The following is a 21,140-nucleotide window of genomic DNA, read 5'->3' as shown; positions in this document are numbered from 1 at the left end:
ATAGTGCTCGAAGATGAGCCCCTCAGGGTTGAAGGTACTCAAAAGACGACTGGGGAAGAGCTGCCTCCTCAAGGTAGAGTCAACTTTAATGAAGTAGATGGAGTCAAGCTTTTGGGACCTTCATTTGTTCAAGTGTCATGACTCAAAATGAGAAGAAATAGCTGCAGACATAGGTTAATAACTGAAACATGGACTGTATGAAATATGAATCTAGGAAAATTGGAAATTGTAAGAAATGAAAAGTAACACATAAACACTAATATTTTAGGCATTAGTGAGCTGTAACGGATGGGTGTTGGCCATTTCAAATCAGACAATCATATGGTCTATGCTGGGAATGACAACATGAAGAGGAATGATGTTGCATTCATTGTCGAAAAGAAAATATCAACATCTATCCTGAAGTACAGTGATGTCACTGATAGGATAATACACATACGCCTACAAGGAAGACCAGTTAACACCACCGTTACTCAAATTTACGTACCAACTATTAAGGCCAAAGATGAAGAAATTGAAGATTTTTATCAGCAGTCTGAAATTAATCTAACATGCACTCAGCATGCATTGATAATTACTGGTGATTGGAATGGGAAAGTTGGAAATAAAGAAGAAGGATTGGTAGTTGGAAAATATGGCCTTGGTGATAGAAACAATGCTAGAGATCTGTGATAGAATTTTACAAGACTAACGACTTCTTCATTGCAAATACCTTTTTCACCAACATAAACGGCAACTATACAGGTGTACTTCCCCAGATGGAATACATAGGAATCAAATCGACTACATCTGAGGAAAGAGACAATGGAAAAGCTCAGTATAGTCAGTTAGAATAATGCCAGGGGCTGACTGCAGAACAGACAATCAATTGCTCATGTGCAAGTTGAAGTTGAAACTGAAGAAAATTAGAACAAGTCCATGGGAGCCAAAGTACGACCTTGAGTATATCCCACCTGAATTTAGAGACCACCTCAAGGATAGATTTGATGCTTTGAACACTAATGATCAAAGACCAGACGAGCTGTGGAATGACATCAAGAACACCATCCGTGAAGAAAGCAAGAGGTCATTAAAAAGACAGGAAAGAAAGAAAAGACCAAAATGAATGTCAGAAGAGACTGAAATTTGCTCTGGAACATTGAGTAGCTAGAGCAAAATGAAGAAATGATGAAATAAAAGAGCTGAACAGAAGATTCAAAGGGTGGCTCAAGAAGACAACTATTATGACATGTGCAAAGAGCTGGAGATAGAAAACCAAAAACAAAGAACATGCTCAACATTTCTCAAGGTGAAAGAGCTGAAGAAAAAATTCAAGCCTCGAGTAGAAATAGTGAAAGATTCTACAGAGAAAATAGTAAATGACACAGGGAGCTCAAAAGAAGATGGAAGGAATACCCAGTCAGTATACCAAAAAGAATTGGTTGACATTCAACCATTTCAGGAGGTAGCATATGATCAGGAACTGATCGTAATATGGTAATAAAGGAAGAAGTCCAAGCTGCACTGAAGGCATTGGTCAAAAACAAGGCACCAGGAATTGACGGAATACCACCTGAGATGTTTCAACGAATGCATGCAGCACTGGAAGTGCTCACTTGTCTATGCGAAGAAATTTGGAAGACAGCAACCTGGCCAACCGACTGGAAGAAATCCATGTTTATGCCTATTCCCAAGACAGGTGATCCAACTGGATGCAGAAATGATCGAATAATGTCATTAATATAACATGTAAGTAAAACTTTGCTGAAGATCATTCAAAAATGACTGCAGCAGTATATCAACAGGGAACTGCCAGAAATTCAAGCTAGATTCAGAAGAGGATGTGGAAAGAAGGATATCATTGCTGATGTCAAATGGATCCTTTCTGAAGGTAGAGAATACCAGAAAGATGTTTGCCTGTGTTTTATTGACTATGCAAAGGCATTCGACTGTGTGGATCATAACAAATTATGGATAACATTGCGAAGAATGGGAATTCCAGAACACTTGTGCTCATGAGGAATCTGTACATAGATCAAGAGGCGGTCATTCAGACAGAACAAGGGAATACTGTGTGGTTTAAAGTCAAGAAAGGTGTGTGCCAGGGTTGTATCCTTTCAGCATACCTTTTCAGTCTGTATACTGAACAAATGATCCAAGAAGCTGGACTATATGAAAAAGAACAGGGCATCAAGTTTGAAGGAAGACGCATTAACAACCTGTGCTATGCGGATGACAGCCTTGCTTGCTGAAAGTGAAGAGGATTTGAAACACTTACTGATAAAAATCAAAGACCACAGCCTTTAGTATGAATTACACCTCAACATAAAGAAAACAAAAATCCTCACAACTGGACCAATAAGAAACATTATGATAAATGGAGAAAAGATTGAAGTTGTCAAGGATTTCATTTTACTTGGATCCACAAATTAACATATGATTTTGTCATCTAGTGCTGCTATAACAGAAATACCACAAGTGGATGGCTTTAACAAACAGAAGTTTGCTGTCTCACAGCCCAGTAGGCTAGAAGCCCAAATTCAGGGCACCAGCTCCAGAGGAAGGCTTTCTGTCTCTGTTGGCTCTGGAGGAAGGTCCTTGTCATCAGTCTTCCTTTGGTCTGGGAGCATCTAAGCACAGGAACCTCAGGTCCAAAAGATGCGCTCTACTCCTGGCACTGCTTTCTTGGTGGTATGAGGTCCCCCTGTCTGCTTGCTTCCCTTTCCTTTTTTGTCTCTTGAGAGATAAAAGCTGGTGGAGGCCACAACCCAGGGAAACTTCTTTTACATTGGATCAGGAATGTGACCTGGGTAAGGGTGTTACAATCCCACCTTAATTCTCACATAAAAGTAACATAAAATTACAATCACAAAATGGAGGACTACCACACAATACTGGAAATCATGGCCGAGCCAAATGGATACACACATTTCGGGGGAACATAATTCAGTCCATGGCAACATCCATGGAAGTGGCAGTCAAGAAGTCAAAAGACTCATTGCTCATTAGCCGTTAGAGAAATGCAAATTAAAACTACGATGAGATTCCATCTCACTCCAACAAGGCTGGCATTAATCCAAAAAACACAAAATAATAGATGTTGGAGAGGCTGTGGAGAGACTGGAACTCTTATACACTGCTGGTGGGAATGTCAAATGGTACAACCACTTTGGAAATCTATCTGGTGTTTTCTTAAAAAGTTAGAAATAGAACGACCATACAACCCAGAAATCCCACTCCTTGGAATATACCTTAGAGAAATAAGAGCCTTCACACAAACAGATATATGCACACCCATGTTTATTGCAGCTCTGTTTACAATAGCAAAAAGCTGGAAGCAACCAAGGTGTCCATCAACGGATAAATGGTTAAATAAATTGTGGTATAGTCACACAATGGAATACTACGCATCGATAAAGAACAGTGACGGATCTGTGAAACATTTCATAACATGGAGGAACCTGGAAGGCATTATGCTGAGTGAAATTAGTCAGAGGCAAAAGGACAAATATTGTATAAGACCACTATTATAAGATCTTGAGAAATAGTATAAACTAAGAAGAACACATACTTTTGTGGTTACGAGGGGAGAGAAAGGGAGGGTGGGAAAGGGTTATTTACTGATTAGTTAGTAGATAAGAACTATTTTAGGTGAAGGGAAGGACAATACTCAATACACGGAAGGTCAGTTCAAATGGACTGGACCAAAAGCAAAGAAGTTTCCTGGATAAACTGAATGCTTCAAAGGTCAGTGGAGCAAGGGCGGGGGTTTGGGGACTATGGCTTAAGGGGACTTCTAAGTCAATTGGCAAAATAATACTGTTATGAAAACATTCTGCATCCCACTTTGAAATGTTGCTTCTGGGGTCTTAAATGCTAACAAGCGGCCATCTAGATGCAACAATGGGTCTCAACCCACCTGGATCAAAGGAGGGTGAAGAACAAGAACACCAAGGTCACACGACAACTACGAGCCCAAGAGACAGAAAGGACCACATGAACCAGAGTCTTACATCGTCCTGAGACCAGAAGAACTAGATGGTGCCCGGCCACAACCGATGACTGCCCTGACAGGGAGCACAACAGAGAACCCCTGAGGGAGCAGGAGATCAGTGGGATGCAGACCCCAAATTCTCATAAAAAGACCAGACTTAATGGTCTGACTGAGACTAGAGGAATCCCGGCAGTCATGGTCTCCAAACCTTCTGTTGGCCCAGGACAGGAACCATTCCTGAAGACAACTCATCAGACATGGAAGGGACTGGACAATGGGTTGGAGAGAGATGCTGATGAAGAGTGAGCTACTTGTATCAGGTGGACACTTGAGACTGTGTTGGCATCTCCTGTCTGGAGGGGAGATAGGAGGGTAGAGAGGGTTAGAAACTTGCAAAATTGTCACGAAAGGATAGCCTGGAAGGGCGGACTCATTAGGGGGAGAGTAAGTGGGAGTATAGAGTAAGGTGTATATAAGCTTATATGTGACAGACTAACTTGATTTGTAAACATTCACTTAAAGCTCAATATAAATTATTAAAAAAAAAAAAAGACTCATTGCATTGGGCAAGTCTGCTGCAAAAGACCTCTATGAAGTGTTGAAAAGTAAAGATGTCACCTTGATGACTAAGGTGCGCCTGACCCAAGCCATGGTGTATTAAATCATATATGCATGCGACAGCTGGACAATGAATAAGGAAGACAGAAGAAGAATTGATGCCTTTGAATTATCCTGTTAGCGAAGAATATTGAATATATCATAGACTGCCAAAAGAATGAACAAACCTGTCTTGGAAGAAGTACAACCAGAATGCTGCTTAGAAGCAAGGGTGATTAGACTACATTTCACATACTTTGGACATGTTATCAGAAGAGATCATTCCCTGGAGAAGGACATCATGCTTGGCAAAGTAGAGGGTCAGTGAAAAAGAGAAAACTCCTCAACGAGATTGATACACACAGTGGCTGCCTCAACGGGCTCAAAGCATACCAATGATTGTGAGAATGGTGCAAGACCAGGCAGTGTTTCATTCTGTTGTACATAGGGTCGCTATTCGTGGTAAGTGACTCAATGGCACCTAACAACGGTAACAAGAGTTACATCTGTTAGACCTTTTGATTGAGTCCCACAAGCTTTTTACACTTTTTTCTCTCTCTTATTCTTTTTTATTTTTTTTACATTTTTAAAAAAATTGTTGTTGAGGATATATATAGCAGAACATATGCCAGTTCAACAATTTCTGCATGAACAATTCAGTGACAATTGATTACGTTCTTTTTTGTGTATGTGCATGTGTGTGCTTTAGGGGAAAGTTTGGGTAGCAAATTAATTTCCCGTTTGATAGTTTGTACACAAAGTGTTTCAGGACCTTGGTTTTGTTCCCCACAGTGTGTCAGCACACTCCCCATTTCCACCCTGGTTTCTTTCTTAGTTTTTAGGAACCACACACTGTTTTCCACAACTGTGCCATTTTGCGTTCCTACCAGCAAGGGATAAGGGTTCCAATTTCCCCACATCCTTGTCAACATTTGTAATTTTCTGTTTTTATGTATATATATATATATGTATGTATGTATATTTTTTTTAGCCATACTAGTTTCAGTGAGAGTGAAATGATACCTCATTGTGGTTTTGATTTGCATCTCTGTGATGGCTAAAGACATTGAGCATCTTTTCATGTGTTTGTTGACCATTTGAATATCCTCTTTGGTGAAATGTGTATTCAAGTCCTTTGCCCATTTTTGGTTCGGTTATTTTTCTTTTTGTTGTTTAGTTGTTGAAGTTTTATATGGATTTTGATTATTAGACTCTTATCAGATATATGGTTTCCAAAGATATTCTCCCAATCAGTAGGTTGTCTTTTCACTTTTTTAATAAAACTTTTTTGATGAACAAAAGTATTTTAATTTTTATGAGGCCCGATTTATTTATTTTGTCTTTTGTTGTTTGTGCTTTTGTTATTAATCCAGATAATCTGTTGTTAAAGGCTAGGCCTGACACCTACGGCCCTGAATTTTCTTCTAAAAGTTTTATGGTTTCAGTTTGCACATTTACGTTCTTAATCCATTTTGAGTTTATTTTATGTATGGTGTGAGGTATGAATCCTATTTCTTTTTTCTGCATGTGGAAATCCAGTTTTCCCAGCACCATTTACTGAAGATACTCTTCTTTCCCCATTGAATAGACTTAGCACCCTTGTCAAAAAATCAGTTGATTTTAGATGTGTAGGTTTATTTGTGGACCCTCAACTCTATTCCGTTGGCCTCTGTGTCTTTTATTATACCAGTACCAGGCTGCTTTGATTACTGTAGCTGTGTAATGTTTTGCAATCAGGAAGTGTGTGTTCTCCTTTTTTTTTTTTCCAAAATTCTTTTTAGCTGTTCAAGGCCTCTTGCCATTCCATATAAAATTGAGGATTGTTTTTTCCATTTCTGTAAAGTAGCCTGTTGGGATTATTATCAGGAGTGTGTTAAATCTATAGATTGCTTTGGGTAGTATTGAAACTTTAACAGTATGAAGTCTTCCAATCCATGAACAGAGAACATCTTTCCATTTATTTAGGTCTTCTTTCAAATCTTTCACATCTTTGATTAGGTTTATTCCTAAGTGTTTTATTCTCTTAGATGCTATTGTAAATGGAATTGTTTCTCTAATTTCCATTTCATATTTTTCATTGCTGGTGTTAACATTGCAAAAGAATCCCCCTATTTCCAAGCAGGGTCAAATATAAAAATGTATCTCACCATTTGTTTTTGATGGACACAATTCAACCCATAACACTATGTTACCATTATGAGGAACTACTAAACCGTTACCGAAAGTGCTGCTCCATTTTACATTCGTACCAGCAATGTATGAGTATTCCAATTCTCAACATCCTTGCCAAAACTTGGTATTGATCATCTTTTTTATTATAGCCATCACAGTGATGTGAAGTGATAGCTCATGTGGTTTTGATTTGCATTTTCCAAATGACTAATGATGTTGAGAATCATTTCATATACTTATCATAATTTGTATAATGTCTTTGGAGAAATTTCTACTCAGAACCTTTGCCCATTTTTATTATTTGTATTATTGTTTTATTATGAGTTCTTTATGAATTTCAGATACCAGTCCTTTATTAGATATATGATTTGCAAATATATTTTCCCATTCTGTGGGTTATATTTTCTATTTCCTCTCAGTGTCCTTCAAAACATGCTTTTTAAAAATTTGGGTGACGTCCATTTTGTCTATTTTTTCTTTGGTTGCATGTGCTTTAGGTGTCACAGGTTAGAAACAATTGACTAATTGAATGTCATGAAGATTTTCCCATATGTTTCCTTCTAAGAATTATGTAGTTTTAGCTCTGAAATTTAGATCTTCGATCTATATTCAGTTATGATTAACTTCTACATCTATCTGACTCTGGGGTTGACTTTAAGCCTTTTGAGAAATACTTCCAATGTTTCTCTTTTTTAAAATTCTACCCCAAACACCTGGGCTCTGTTTATGGTATATATCCCATACATGTTCTGGGCTAAAATTATTCATAACTATGCCAGAGTAGTATCCTAAGAATTTTAAAGTTTTAGCTCTTACATTTAGATCTTTGATCCACTTTCATTTAATTTTTATATGGTATAAGATAGGGGTCTAACTTCATTCTCTTGCATGTGGATGTTTAGTTTTCCCAGCACAGTTTGTTAGACTCTGATTTTCCCATTAAATTTTCTTTATACCCTTGAAATAAATCAGTTGACCATAATTGTGTGAGTTTATTTCTGGATTCTCAATTCTGTTGCACTGATCTACATGTCTATCTTTACACCAGTACCACACTGTTTTGGTTAAAATTTAAAAAAAAATTTTTTTTTTTTATTTTAACCAAAACAGTGTGGTACTGGTGTAAAGATTGGTTACTGTAGCTTTATAGTAAGTTTTAAAATTGCTACATGTCAGTCCTCCAAATTTGTTCTTCTTCAACAAAGTTCTTTTCAAGATTGTTTTAGCTATTCTGGGTCACTTGCATTTCCATCTTAATTTAGGATAAGTTTGTCAATTTCTGAAAAAAATGGCAGCTGAAATTTTCATAGGGATTGATTCTATAGATCAGTTTGGAGAATATTGTCTTCTTAACTGTATTGTCTCTATTCCAATCCATGAACATGGGATGTCTTTCCTTGTATTTGTTGTTGTTTTTAGGTGCTATACAGTTGGCCCCCAACTCATGGCAGCCCCAAGCACAGGAATGAAATGCTTCCCAATACTGCCTCATCATCATGGTTTGTTGCAGATCAGACCTTTTTCATCCATAGGGTTTTCACTGGCCAATTTTTGGAAGTAGATTTCTAGGCCTTTCTTCCTAGTTTGTCTTGGTCTGAAAGCTCCACTGAAATCTGTTCAGCTTATAGCAACATGCAAGCCACCACTGACAGATGAGTGGTGGCTGTGCATGAGGTGCATTGGCTGGGAATCGAGCCTGAGTCTGCTGCATGGAAGGCAAGAATTCTACCAGTGAACTACCAATGCCCCCTTCCATTTATTTTGGTCATCTTTAATTTCTTTAAACATGCATTATAGGTTTCAGTGTAGAAGTCTTGCACAGCTTTTTAAAAATTTATTCCTAAGTGTTAATGGATTGAATTGTGTCCCTCCAAAATATGTGTTGGGATCCTGGCTCCTACACCTGTAGATATAATCCTATTTGGAAATAGAGTTTTCTTTATCATGCTGATGAAGACATATCAGTATAGAGTGTGTCCTAAACTGAATCACTTCTGAGTTATGAAAAGAGCAGAGTAGACACAGAAAGGAGCACAAATGGGGGGAAGATAGATGTCACATGAAAATCATCAAGAATCTGAGAAATGCTGGGGCTACAGAAACTGAAGGAGGCAAGGATCTTGCCCGAGTCAGCAGATAGAGCCTTCTCCTAGAGCTGGTGCCCTGAATTTGAACTTCTAGCATCCTGTACTGTGAGAAAATAAATATGTTTTTAAAGCCAGCCACAATAGCACTAGGTATTACAACAGCACTAGAAAACTGAAACACTAAGTATATTATTATTTTTGATGCTATTGCAAATGAAATTGTTTTCTTATTCATAGATTGTGTATTACTAGTGTATAGAAATACAATTGATTTTTATATATTAAACTTGTATCATGCAGCCTTGTTGAGCTTGTTTATAAAATCTGATAATTTTTGTGTGTGCATATGTGTGGATTTTTTAGGAATTTTTATGCTTAAGATCATGTAGTCTGAAAATATAGTTTTACTACATCCTTTCCAATTTGGATGTGTTTTATTTCATTTTCTTGCCCAATTGCTCTGGCTAAAACATCCAGTACACCGTTGAATAGAAATGAAAAGAATGAACTTCCTTGACTTATCCCTTAGGGGGAAGCTTTTAATCTTTTGCAATTAATTATAATGTGTATTTTGTGTAGATGGCTTTTATCTGGTTGAGGAAGTTTCATTTTATTCCTAGTTTGTGTTGAGTGTTTTTATCATGAAAGAGTGTTGGATTTTGTGAAATGTTTTTTCAGCATCTGTTGAGATGATTATGTGGATTTTGTCTTTTGTTCTATTTACATGATTTATTATGTCGATTGAATTTTGTATGTTAAAACAACCTTGCGTTTCTGGGAATCTCGCTTGATCATGATGTATATTATTGTTTTTATATTTTACTGGGCTTAGGTTGCTTGTATTTTGTTGAGAATTTTTGCACCTATATTCATAAAATGTATTGGTTTTTCTTTTTTTTTCTTTCTTGTGAAGTCATTGCATTTAATATGAGGGTAATACTGACATTATAGAAGAAATTGGTCAGTGTTCCCTCCTATTCAAATTTTTGGAAGAGATTACGAAGAATTGGTGTTAATTCTTCTTTTAACCTCTGGTAGAATTCATCAGTGAAACCGTTTGTTCCTGGGCTTTTCTTTTTTAATTACTAATTCAATCTCTTTCCTTGTTATAGATGTTATCAGATTTTTCATTTTTTCTTGGGCTTGTTTCTGTAGTTCATATCTTTCTAGGAATTTATCCATTTCATGTAGCTTGTCTAATTTGTTGACCTACAATTGTTAATAGTATTCTCATATAATCCTTTTTATTTCTGTAAAGTCTGTAGTAATGTCCCCTCTTTTGTTACTAAGTTTAGTAGTTAAAGTCTTTGTTTCTTGGTCTAACTTAAGGATTGTCCAATTTTTTAACTTTTCAAAGAAGCAACTTTAATTCTCATTGATTTTCTCTATTTTTCTATTCTCTATCATGTTTCCGCTATGAGTCAGAAATGATGGCAGTGGGTTTTTGGTTTTATCACATTTCCGCTCCAATCTTTAATATTTTCCACCTTCTGCTTGCTTTGGGTTTCATTAGTTCTTTTTCTAGTTCGCTAGGGTTTACAGCTAAGCTATAAATTTGGGTTATTTCCTCTGTTTTAATATAGAAAATTACAAGTATAAATTGTAGCCCATACGTGTGTATTGGGAAACAGGAGCTGAAGTAAATAAGCTTCTAGTCTGAGAAATTGTTAATTTGGCTACAAGTTGGATTTGTTCAATTTTTGAAGTAGTTATAGGAGAAACCCCTATAGGGCAGTTCTGTGTCCTGTAGGGTCACTGTGAGTTGGAATTGACCCAATGACAACAAGTTTGGTTTTTTGGTTTTTATAGGAGCCAGAGTCTTCTAATTCCTCTAGTATTCTTGTTTTTGTTTCCATTTTTGACTTTGGTCTTCCTTATGTACTCCTCCTTAGAATTTGTATCTTCCAGCTCTTTTAGCTATAATCCACTATTTTTATTCTAGAGCCCTATTGATTTGTTAGTAAGGTGTGGGGCAAGTGAAGCATTCTATTTATAATATTCCAAATAAATCTCATTGTTTTAGTGGACCTATGTCTCTATCCTATGGCCTTCACAAGTGTTTCTTGTATAGTTCTCCATTTGCCTTAGATGTGACAAGAAGCCTGGGGTGGGGGGGGGCTGGAATGAGAGAGTACCCTTCCATCAGGGCTCTGGGATAAGGCTCTGATATAGTATTTCCTCCTAGAGTAGGCCTTTGTTCTGCAGAAAGTTCTGAGCATATTTCATAAGGATTACTCTTACCCTCCACCGGCCAGAACCTGAAGGCCATTTTTCTTATATCTTCATCTTGAGAACCTGATAGGATTCCTAGAGCTAAAGCCAATGAAAGTGTGGGGACTCTGAAGACTGCGGCTGCCAGGAGCTTCTTATTTTTACTCTAGTTCACATTCCACCATTTGTCAAAACTTACCATTCAAGTGCCCTGTAAATGGTCTTCCCTTTAGATTTTATTATTAAATTTATAGTACAATCTAGGTTATATAATTAGAAAAGACTGGGTTCAAGGCCAAACCTGCAACTTCTTATCCATGTGACTTTGTCAGCTCCTTTTAAACTTTGTTTTATGAATTAGGAAATTTAAGCCATAGAGGACTAAGAGATTTGTCCAAGGTGATAATAGAAATTAGAACTAGAGATCAAATTCTATTTGAATTCCTATCCTTGTATACAATTTTTTATACATTTTGAATATTCATAACAATAAAAATATCTTATAAGCATTTTAACTTTACACGTGCAGTTTCCATTTGTGTGAAAATGACGGGTGTATGTTTTATTTATAAACTATTAGTGAGATTTCTACCTTTTAACTCTGGCTTTGTCTTAGATTATTTAACTACTTTTGACCTCCATTTTTAGTCTGCAAACACTAGTAGATAACTTTCCTTTTTTCCCAGGGATATTCTACCTAGGACTTCAGTTACATAAATAACATAGTGATTCACAAATAGAATTATTGATAAAAAAGAACCTTAAGAGAACAATTTAACTTACTGCCAATTTCATGGAATGAGAGCTTCTTTTAGTAATGTTCCATTTTATTAATGACTTTTGATGGAAGAAAAATATTTCTTCATGGGTAGCCTGGGCCATGTTATTTTGTTCAGGCCACTATAATGCCATAATATAAAATAAAATAGATATTATCTGAAAGAGGTTGGGTATAGTTTTCCTATAGTGAAATGTATAACTTATGTTTTTGGGTAGAGGTTTTGATTTTTAGACCAGCTTATTTATATTCCAGGAGGCAATATAATGTACTGAAATTAGACAGATCTGGGTTTAAATTCCAGCTCTGCCACTTAATAAGCTACATCTTTGGGCAAATTATTTATTTTTTCTGAATTTCAGTACCTTTTTCATAAGGTTATTGAAGACTGCAGTGAGATCCATATGAAAAATACCCAGCTCAGTTCTGGACACATTGAAGGGACTACACAAATGTTAGTTTTCTTCACTGTTTTCTGATTTTATGTCTTAGCAAATGGGAATGTTGGTGAGGAATAAGAGGTGACTCACTTCTCCATGCCTCAGGAATGTTTTCTGGCATGAACAAGAATGATATATCTACCCAAATGCTTGCTTGGCCCATCATTAATAGTTTACAATAAGCTGTAATGTTTTTTGACCCTTTGATTTGATATAACTTGATCTTAAAACAAAATCTATATGGAGAGATATGTATGTATGTATGTAGAAAAAATATATAAATTATCACAAAACAAAGTCTTAAAGTTTGAAGGGAATAATCATTAAGGCCATGTAGTCTTTTTTGTTTTTCAGGGTATAATTCCCCCTCCGTGATATCCCTGATCTAGATGGGCATCCGTGCTCTTCGTGAATAGTGCTCATAATTGTGATCTTACTCTCAAAGCATCTATTTAAGACAGCCATTCCAGACTGCAATTTGATTTTTAGAATGGTCCATTAACTAGAAAGTTGTTCTAATTTTGTTCTTTAGTATGTGTCTTAGTCATCTAGTGCTGCCATAACAGAAATACCACAAGTGGATGGCTTTAACAAAGAGAAATTTATTTTCTCACAGTCTAGTAGGTTACAAGTCTAAATTCAGGGCATCAGCTCCAGGGGAAGGCTTTCTCTCTGTGTCAGCTCTGAAGGAAGGTCCTTATCCTCAGGCTGTCCACGGTTGAGGAGCTCCTCAGGCACAGGGACCCCAGGTCCAAAGGACGTGCTGAGCTCCCAGTGGTACAGGGTCCCCTACTCTCTGCTTGATTCCCTTTCCTTTTATCTCTTTGAGAGATAAAAGGTGGTGCAGGCCACACCCCAGGGAAACTCCCTTTACCTTGGATCAGGGAGGTGACCTGAGTAAGGGTGGTGTTACAACCCCACCCTAATCCTCTCAACATAAAATTACAATCACAAAATGGAGGACAGCCACACAATACTGGGAATCATGGCCTAACCAAGTTGACACATATTTTTGGGGGCACACAATTTAATCCATGATATTCCACCCTTTGGCTGCCCAAAAATCACATCACTGTAACATGCAGAACATATTCACGCCATCATATCATAACAAAAGTCTTAATTCCAAGTCCAGAATCTAAAAATTCCTCTTTACCTGTGAAATCTAGAATACACGTTATCCGCTTCCAAGGGTACACTGGCAGAACAGGCACAAGCTAAACATTTCCATTACAAATGGGAGAAACTGAAGGGAAAGGAGGGATAACAGGCACCAAGCAAGTCAGCAGAACACATTACATTAGCCCTCAAACCTTTGAAAATAATCCTCTGTTCTGTGAGACAATTTACACAATAACCCTGTCCTCCAGCCTGTAGGTATTGGCCACACTCTTTGGATTCTGAGTGGAGGCCCCTCCGCCGTGGGCTTCAGCTCCACCTTCCAGGCCCACTGGGACAGCAGCTGTGCTCCCTCAGCTTTTGGCACCCCATTCTCCTAGTCCATCTGAGTGGCAATTCCACCCTTAGAAACACCAGAGGCCATGGTTCCACCCTTTGAAACCCCTGAGGTCATGGCCATACCTTTTGATACTGAGGCGGCTCAGCTTCTTGTGTTCCTTTTCTCTTCAGCTTCTGTTTCCTGGTTTCTTGGCCTCTCGGGCCTCACACTCACATCTGCCCTGCTGAGGCAAGAGTTCCAAAGCTCAGTAGCTCTACCGATAAGTGCCCGGAGGCACCCCACTCCACCCAGAAGCCTTCCGCACACAAGCACTCAGGTTTCTTGCTCCATGGGCCGGCTCCAGCGCCATCTTGCACTGGTCTCCTGGTTCTGCTGCTTCTGGTTCTCTCCTGTTGCTGCCCTCTCTGCCGCTGTAGGTTCTCTGCTGTGCTAGTCCTCTGTCGCTGTCACAACTCTATCAATTTACCATTTCAAAACCGCTTCCACATTTTAGTTATCTGTTAGAGCAGCACCCCGTTCTCTTGGTACCAAATTCTGTCTTAGTCATCTAGTGCTGCCATAACAGAAATACCACAAGTGGTTGGCTTTAACAAAGAGAAATTTGTTTTCTCATAGTCTAGTAGGTTACAAGTCCAAATTCAAGGTGTCAGCTCCAGGGGAAGGCTTTCTTTTTTGGCTCTGGAGAAAGGTCCTTGTCCTCAGTCTTCCCCTGGTCGAGGAGCTCCTCAGGTGCAGGGACCCCAGGTCGAAAGGATGCCTGCTGCTGCTGGTGCTGCATTCTTGGTGGTACAAGGCCCCCAACTCTCTGCTTGCTTCCTTTTCCTTTTATCTCTTGAGAGATAAAAAGGGGTATAGGCCACACCCTGGGGAAACTCCCTTTACCTTGGGTCAGGGAGGTGACCTGAGTAAGGGTCATGTTACAATCCCACCCTAATCCTCTCAACATAAAATTACAATCTCAAAATGGAGGACAACCAAACAATACTGGGAATCATGGCCTAACCAAGTCGTCACATTTTGGGGGGGACACAATTCAATCCATGACAGTGTGTTTCCTAATAATTCTACCCTTTGGTTCATTTGACCCTTAGAGTTTCATTGAATGAACTAAACATTGTTTTACATATGTGCAGGGACCATGTCTTAATCAGCTTTCCATCCTCAAAGCCTAAGATAGTAAGTGCCCAGCAGATAGTAACTGTGTAAAATATACTTTTTGTAACGTATAACTGAGGTTCAGATTTTTTATCAAGATACTTGTATATGTAGTATTCATATATAAACTTTTAATACTTTTGGTCAAAAATTTAATTTTTAAAGCTGTATTGGCAAAATTAAACAGTGAAAACTGATTTATGTTTGCATCTGATATCACTTATTATATAAATCTAGAATTTTATAACTTGTTCCAAGGATAGAATTTAAAAGTTCAATATTACTTGTATCTATTCCACTCAGTTCTTCTTGTATCATAATCTATTTCCAAAGTTTGAGGATGTATTACATTCTTTTATTTCTTATACTTCTTTTTGCCATACCTTTCTCACTTATACAGTCAATTTTATTTCTACAATGTTAGTAAAATACATGCTCCACTTAACTGACTTATTGGATTGAACAAGAGTAAGCAAAATCTAACTATATGCAACATCTAACAATACGGATTACACCTCAACATAAAGAAAACAAAAATCCTCACAACTGGACCAGTAAACAGTATCCTGATAAAGTGAGGAAATATGCAAGTTGTCAAGGATTTCATTTTACTAAGATCCACAGTCAACACCCATGGAAGCAGCCGTCAGGACCTCAAAGGACATACTGCATTGAGCAAATCTGCTACACCAGACCTCTTTAAAAAGCAGAGATGTCACTTTAAGGACTAAGGTACACCTGACCCAAGCCAGGGTGTTTTCAGTGGTCTCGTATGTATGTGAAAGCTGGACAATGAATAAGAAAGACTGAAGAACAATTGATGCCTTTGAATTATGGTGTTGGCAAAGAATATTGAATATACAGTGGACTGCCAGAAGAATGAACAAATCTGTCTTGAAAGAAGTATAGCCAGAATGCTCCTTAGAAGTGAGGATGGCGAAACTTCATCTCATCTACTTTGGACATGGCATCAGCAAGGACCAGTTCCTAGAGAAGGACGTCATGGTTGGCAACATAGAGGAAAAGAGGAAGACTCTCAGTGAGATGAACTGACACAGTGGCTTTAACAATGGGCTCAAACACAGCAACAATTGTGAGGATAGCACAGGACCGGGCAGTGTTTCGTTCTGTTGTACATAGGGTCGATTCAGCGGCACCTAACAACAACAGTGTATGCTATTCAAGAAAAAGATTTAAAACATAATAATATTGAACAGTTGAAAATAAAGGACAAAACATACCATCCAAGCACTAACTAAAAGAAAGCTGTTGTAGCTGTATTAATAGTAGACAGGAATTAAGGTGTAAAAGCATTAATAGAAGTAAACAGTTACTTCATAATAATAAAACAGTTCAGTTCACCCAGAAGCTGTAACAGTTCTAATTATGTCTGCACATTTTTTGGTGAACTTTAAACTTGCTCTGTTATTTATTGCGCACATTTCTAAACTGAGTGTTGTCTTCTCAGTTTCATCTTGTCAGCAAAATTTTCAAATTATTTTTCTTCATAATCTGTGTTCAGCTAGTTTCTTATATACTGTGAATAAACCCATTATTAATAATGATCCTTGTAGCAATTTGTTTGTATTTACTAGTTCCTTTGTAATCAGTTCTTTTTACTTCTGTTCTTGTTTGACTAAGGAACAAGGGTGTTGGCTAGCAGTTGAGAAAGATATTTGCTATTAAATTATATAGATTTACTATACATATGAACATAATTACTGTGGCTGATATAGTTTACAAACCTGGCTCTGTTCAAAATCCTATCTCTTATGTCCTTGAATTAGTCAGAAGTTAAGAATTAACTGCCCATAGATGCAGAAATATCCACACATTTTAATTCCAACTACCTTGAGTTTCGTTTTGCCTCTTGTGACTTATCACATTTTGGTTTATGATTAATAATTCTAAGTTACTTCTTTGGTAAGTCATAGCTGTGTTAGAATGCTTGAGGCTACATTGTTTTCCCAAATACCTATGTCTCAGAATACAAGTATAATCTTTTTGGAGTTTTATAACAATGTGTGAGATGTTACCAATTTACTTATCTTGAAACAGGATACAATCCCACTCATTTGTTGATTCAAGGAACGTCTACTTGGTGCCTAGTCTTTGATAAGCACTTGTCATGGGTTGAATTATATCCCCCAAAAAATGTGTGTATCAATTTGGCTGGGCCATGATTTCTAGTATTGTGTGGTTGTCCTCTATTTAGTGATTGTAATTTTATGTTAAAGAGGATTAGGGTGGATTGTAACACCCTTACCCAGGTCACATTGCTGATCCAATGTAAAGGGAGTCTCCCTGGTGTGTGGCCTGCACCACTTTTTGTCTTATAAGAGATAAAAGGAAAGGGAAGCAAGCAGAGAGTTGGGGACCTCATACCACTAAGAAAGCAGTGCCAGGAGCAGAGTGCATCCTTTGGACCCGGGGTCCCTGCATGGAGAAGCGCCTAGTCCAGGGAAAGATTGATGAGAAGGCAGACAAAGAGAGAAAGCCTTCCCTTGTTGCTGATGCCCTGAATTTGGACTTTTAGCCTACTTTACTGTGAGGAAATAAATTTCTTTTTGTTAAAGCCATCCACTTGTGATATTTCTGTTACAGAAGCACTATTAGCAAAAATATTATAAAACTTATTAGTAAAACTATATTCATATTTATTGACAGGATAATCAACTCACAATCCACCCTTTTGGTTTCCTTCCTCAGAAATCCAAGCATTAAACTTCTTTTAAATGGGGGAGGGGGAAAGCATTTCCCAAAGAAAGGTTAGCATAATTTTGGAGGCAATGAGAAAATGAATCAATGAAAATCTTTAAATTTTTCAGGATGAGAGAGACCCAGAGAAAGAAGAGGAACTGGAACTGAAAAGAGGGCTTTTTTACAGGGACTCTGCCTATGATAGTGACCCCGAGTATAGGTATGAGCTTGGTTATGCTGTGTTTAGAGATCTTTCTCATAGTTGAAGTAAAAATAACCGATTTATTAATCTCCTATATTTGTGGCAAATTTAGACTTAGTAATTCATTTTGGTATCTGAAGCTATGTAAAATCCTATTAAAACATTTTAATGTTTGCCTACTGAAACTTTTCAAGGAAAACAAATATAGTCAATTAATTGTTATGCCTTTGATTCTACTGAAGATTTGTGGTGTATTTGGCTGCTCTGCAAATCTGTACATCCAGAAATTATTTCAGGATGTATTTATTATAACCTAAACAATTTTTATAAAAAAAAAAAACTTTTTTTTATTTTTAAACAATAGTTTCTATAATTTTAGAACACAAGTAATCCTTTTTAAATAATATAAAAGTAAATCCTGTTCTTCTGGCCTGAAATTTCAGGCATGTTTGTAATAATAAAAATTTTCAAGGTTATACTAGCAAATTCCATGAAGACTTTTGAAAACTCTGTGTTAATTGCCATAAAATGTAATACATTAAAAGACTTAAAAAATATAAATATATTAAAAACTGAGTTTAAATTACGAGCTTACGTAGCCAAAGGTTCTCTGACTCCTTGGATGCTATGCCACTAATTACTGTATGACTTCACTTTTTTGAGATTCCTGAGAAAAAATACAAGAAAATTCCAGGCAGTGGGATATATTTTATTATTAAGTGGGATTTTGGACTCAAATCTTTAATTTTTACCTTAGTAAGATAGGCTAGGAGCCCTGGTGGTACAGTGGTTAAAGCACTTGGCTGCTGAGCAAAAGGTCAGCAGTTCAAACCCATCAGCTGCTCTACAGTAGAAAGATGTGGCAATTGTTCTGTAAAGATTTCAGCCTTAAGATCTATTAAGAAAGCATTCTGCATCCCACTTCGGAGAGTGACGTCTGGGGTCTTAAATGCTAGCAAGCAGCCATCTAAGATGCATCAATTGGTCTCAACCCACCTGGAGCAAAGGAGAATGAAGAACACCAAGGACACAAGGTAATTATGAGCCCAAGAGACAGAAAGGGCCACATGAACCAGAGACTACATCAGCCTGAGACCAGAAGAACTAAATGGTGCCCAGCTACAACCGATGACTGCCCTGACAGGGAACACAACAGAGAACCCTTGAGGGAACAGGAAAGCAGTGGGATGCAGACCCCAAATTCTCATAAGACCAGACTTAATGGTCTGACTGAGACTAGAAGGACCCCAGAGGTCATGGTCCCCAGACCTTCTGTTAGCCCAAGACAGGAACCATTCCAAAAGCCAACTCTTCAGACAGGGATTGGACTGGACTACAGGATAGAAAATGATGCTGGTGAGGGGTGAGCTCCTTGGATCAAGTAGACACGTGAGACTATATGGGCAGCCCCTGTCTGGAGGGGAGATGAGAGGGCAGAGGGGGGCAGAAGCTGGCTGAATAGACATGAAAATAGAGAGTAGAGGGAAGGAGTGTGCTGTCTCATTAGAGGGAAAGCAAATAGGAGTAGATATCAAGGTGTATATAAATTTTTGTATGAGAGACTAACTTGGTTTGTAAACTTTCACTTAAAGCACAATAAAAATTTTAAAAAAAGATTTCAGCCTTAGAAACCCTATGGGGCAGCTCTACTCTGTCCCATAGGGTCTCTGTCAGTTGGAACGACTCGATGGCAGTGGGTTTTGGTAGGATAGGCTAGACCATCTATGAACATGCAAGGACTCCTCCTTTTGCCCCTTTACACAAATTATAAATGTGGCTTTCATTCCCCAAATTACTGCCTCCCAAGCAAGAGATAACCTGGCCTTTCATCAGGATAATTAATGTATTGTAGATGAGTTTTAAGGAGAAGCAACCCAAAGAGTAAAAGAAAGGTCCAAGAAACCCCACGCTTTAAGAAAGAAGTATTTTTATCTTTTATTGTTCTTAAAGCTCTACTCCCTAGGTTGTTATTATATGGATAATCATCCCAATTGTGGGTGTATAAGCCATGTAATTAATTCCAATTTGACTGAGAAGTGAGTGGGATTGATAGAGGAAAGAGTCTTAGTAATGATTTTGGATTTTCAAATTTTTGTGTACAAAACAATCACCTGAGTTGCTTGTTTAAAATACTCAGAATTTCACTTCCTATCTCCATAGATTCTGGTTTCTTACATATCAGGGTGAGACCTGGAAATATGCATTTTATAAAATATCATGGGTGACTCTAATGCATGTAATGTAAAAAAAAAAAATGTAAGGACTACCTTAAAAAAAAAAAAAAACCACCACCATCAAGTCGATTCCAACTTGAGTCTGTACACTTTTGAAAAGTGTTGCCCTTGATTTAAAGGTTGCCATAAACCTCACTATTGGTTCTTTTTTCCAGTTTACCAAGCAAAGTTAATGACAAAGCTTTTTATTACCCTAAGAGTGTTCTGGTACCTCTCAAGTGAAAGAGTTAAGCAGAGTACCAGAAAAACTCAGCTTGCACATTTGTGAGATCACTTTGTAATCTTTGTCATGTCTCTTATATCCCTACTTGGGGCAAATAGGGTGGCATGGTTTAGTCTTTCAAGGCCTTTTATAAGAGCATCTGGATATTAGCTGCAGAAGCTATTGAAGTGATCAGGATACTATTTTAGTTTATCCCCAAGTCACATTATATACCAAGCCAAAAAGTCATTCCCATTCTGTTTTCCACTTCAGAGATGAGGGAATCAAAGTAACTGCCCCTTCCTAGCCTTGAGATTTCTATCAGCAGAAGTCAAGAGGGAGTTTGGGGTCTTGGCTTAGTATCAGCCTTCTGCAGACATTCAGTGACACAGCAGTCAAGAGAAAGTGTGTAGACTTCCAGAATGGACCAAGTGAGAAGCTCAGGAAATCCTCTCCCCCAAAAGCAACAATAAAACTGTATAAAATTGTAAAAGCAACAATTTAAGGACTCCAGAAATTGACCAAAGGCAGACTTGAATGGGTGTTTATTGAAGAAATGTTTATCATGAAGCTCTACTGAGCTGCAGTGAAAACAATGGGAGTCTGTGGCATTTTAGCCTGGAGTTACTCCCATGCCCACCTTCATCTCCCAGTTCCATGGCACAGAAGTTCTACCAGGGCAGGCAGGCTGGTAGATCAGCAGCTGTGCTTCCAGAGAGGAATGACTTTATATGGAGCAGAACATGAAAAATCCCATTTACGGGGGACTTCTTTTAATGTTTTATAGTTCCTTATAGTTCCTATAAAAGGAGCCCTGGTGGCATAGTGGTTAAAAGTTTGGCTGCTAACCAAAAGCTTGGCAGTTCGAATCTACCCTATGGGGCGGTTCTACTCTGTTCTATAGAGTCACTATAAGTTGAGTTTGACTCG

General features: G+C 37.8%; 1 protein-coding gene across 3 annotated transcripts in view; it reads left to right on the top strand.

The window, feature by feature from the left end:
- The window catches only part of SPATA6 (spermatogenesis associated 6), a 186,229-nt gene that overhangs the window by 156,165 nt on the left and 8,924 nt on the right, over window positions 1-21,140 (top strand). For 2 of the 3 annotated variants that reach the window (XM_049879239.1, XM_049879238.1), the window contains one exon: window positions 17,701-17,792. The exons of the other annotated variant lie outside the window; for it this stretch is intronic. In XM_049879239.1, coding sequence (XP_049735196.1) covers window positions 17,701-17,792 — 92 coding nt within the window. The remainder of the gene's footprint in view (window positions 1-17,700; window positions 17,793-21,140) is intronic. 3 annotated transcript variants of the gene reach the window in all.

Source organism: Elephas maximus, chromosome 3, assembly GCF_024166365.1.
Source record: "Elephas maximus indicus isolate mEleMax1 chromosome 3, mEleMax1 primary haplotype, whole genome shotgun sequence".
NCBI lineage: Eukaryota > Metazoa > Chordata > Mammalia > Proboscidea > Elephantidae > Elephas > Elephas maximus.
The sequence above is the reverse complement of the archived record's forward strand: the minus strand, read 5'-3'. Positions and strand labels throughout refer to the sequence as shown.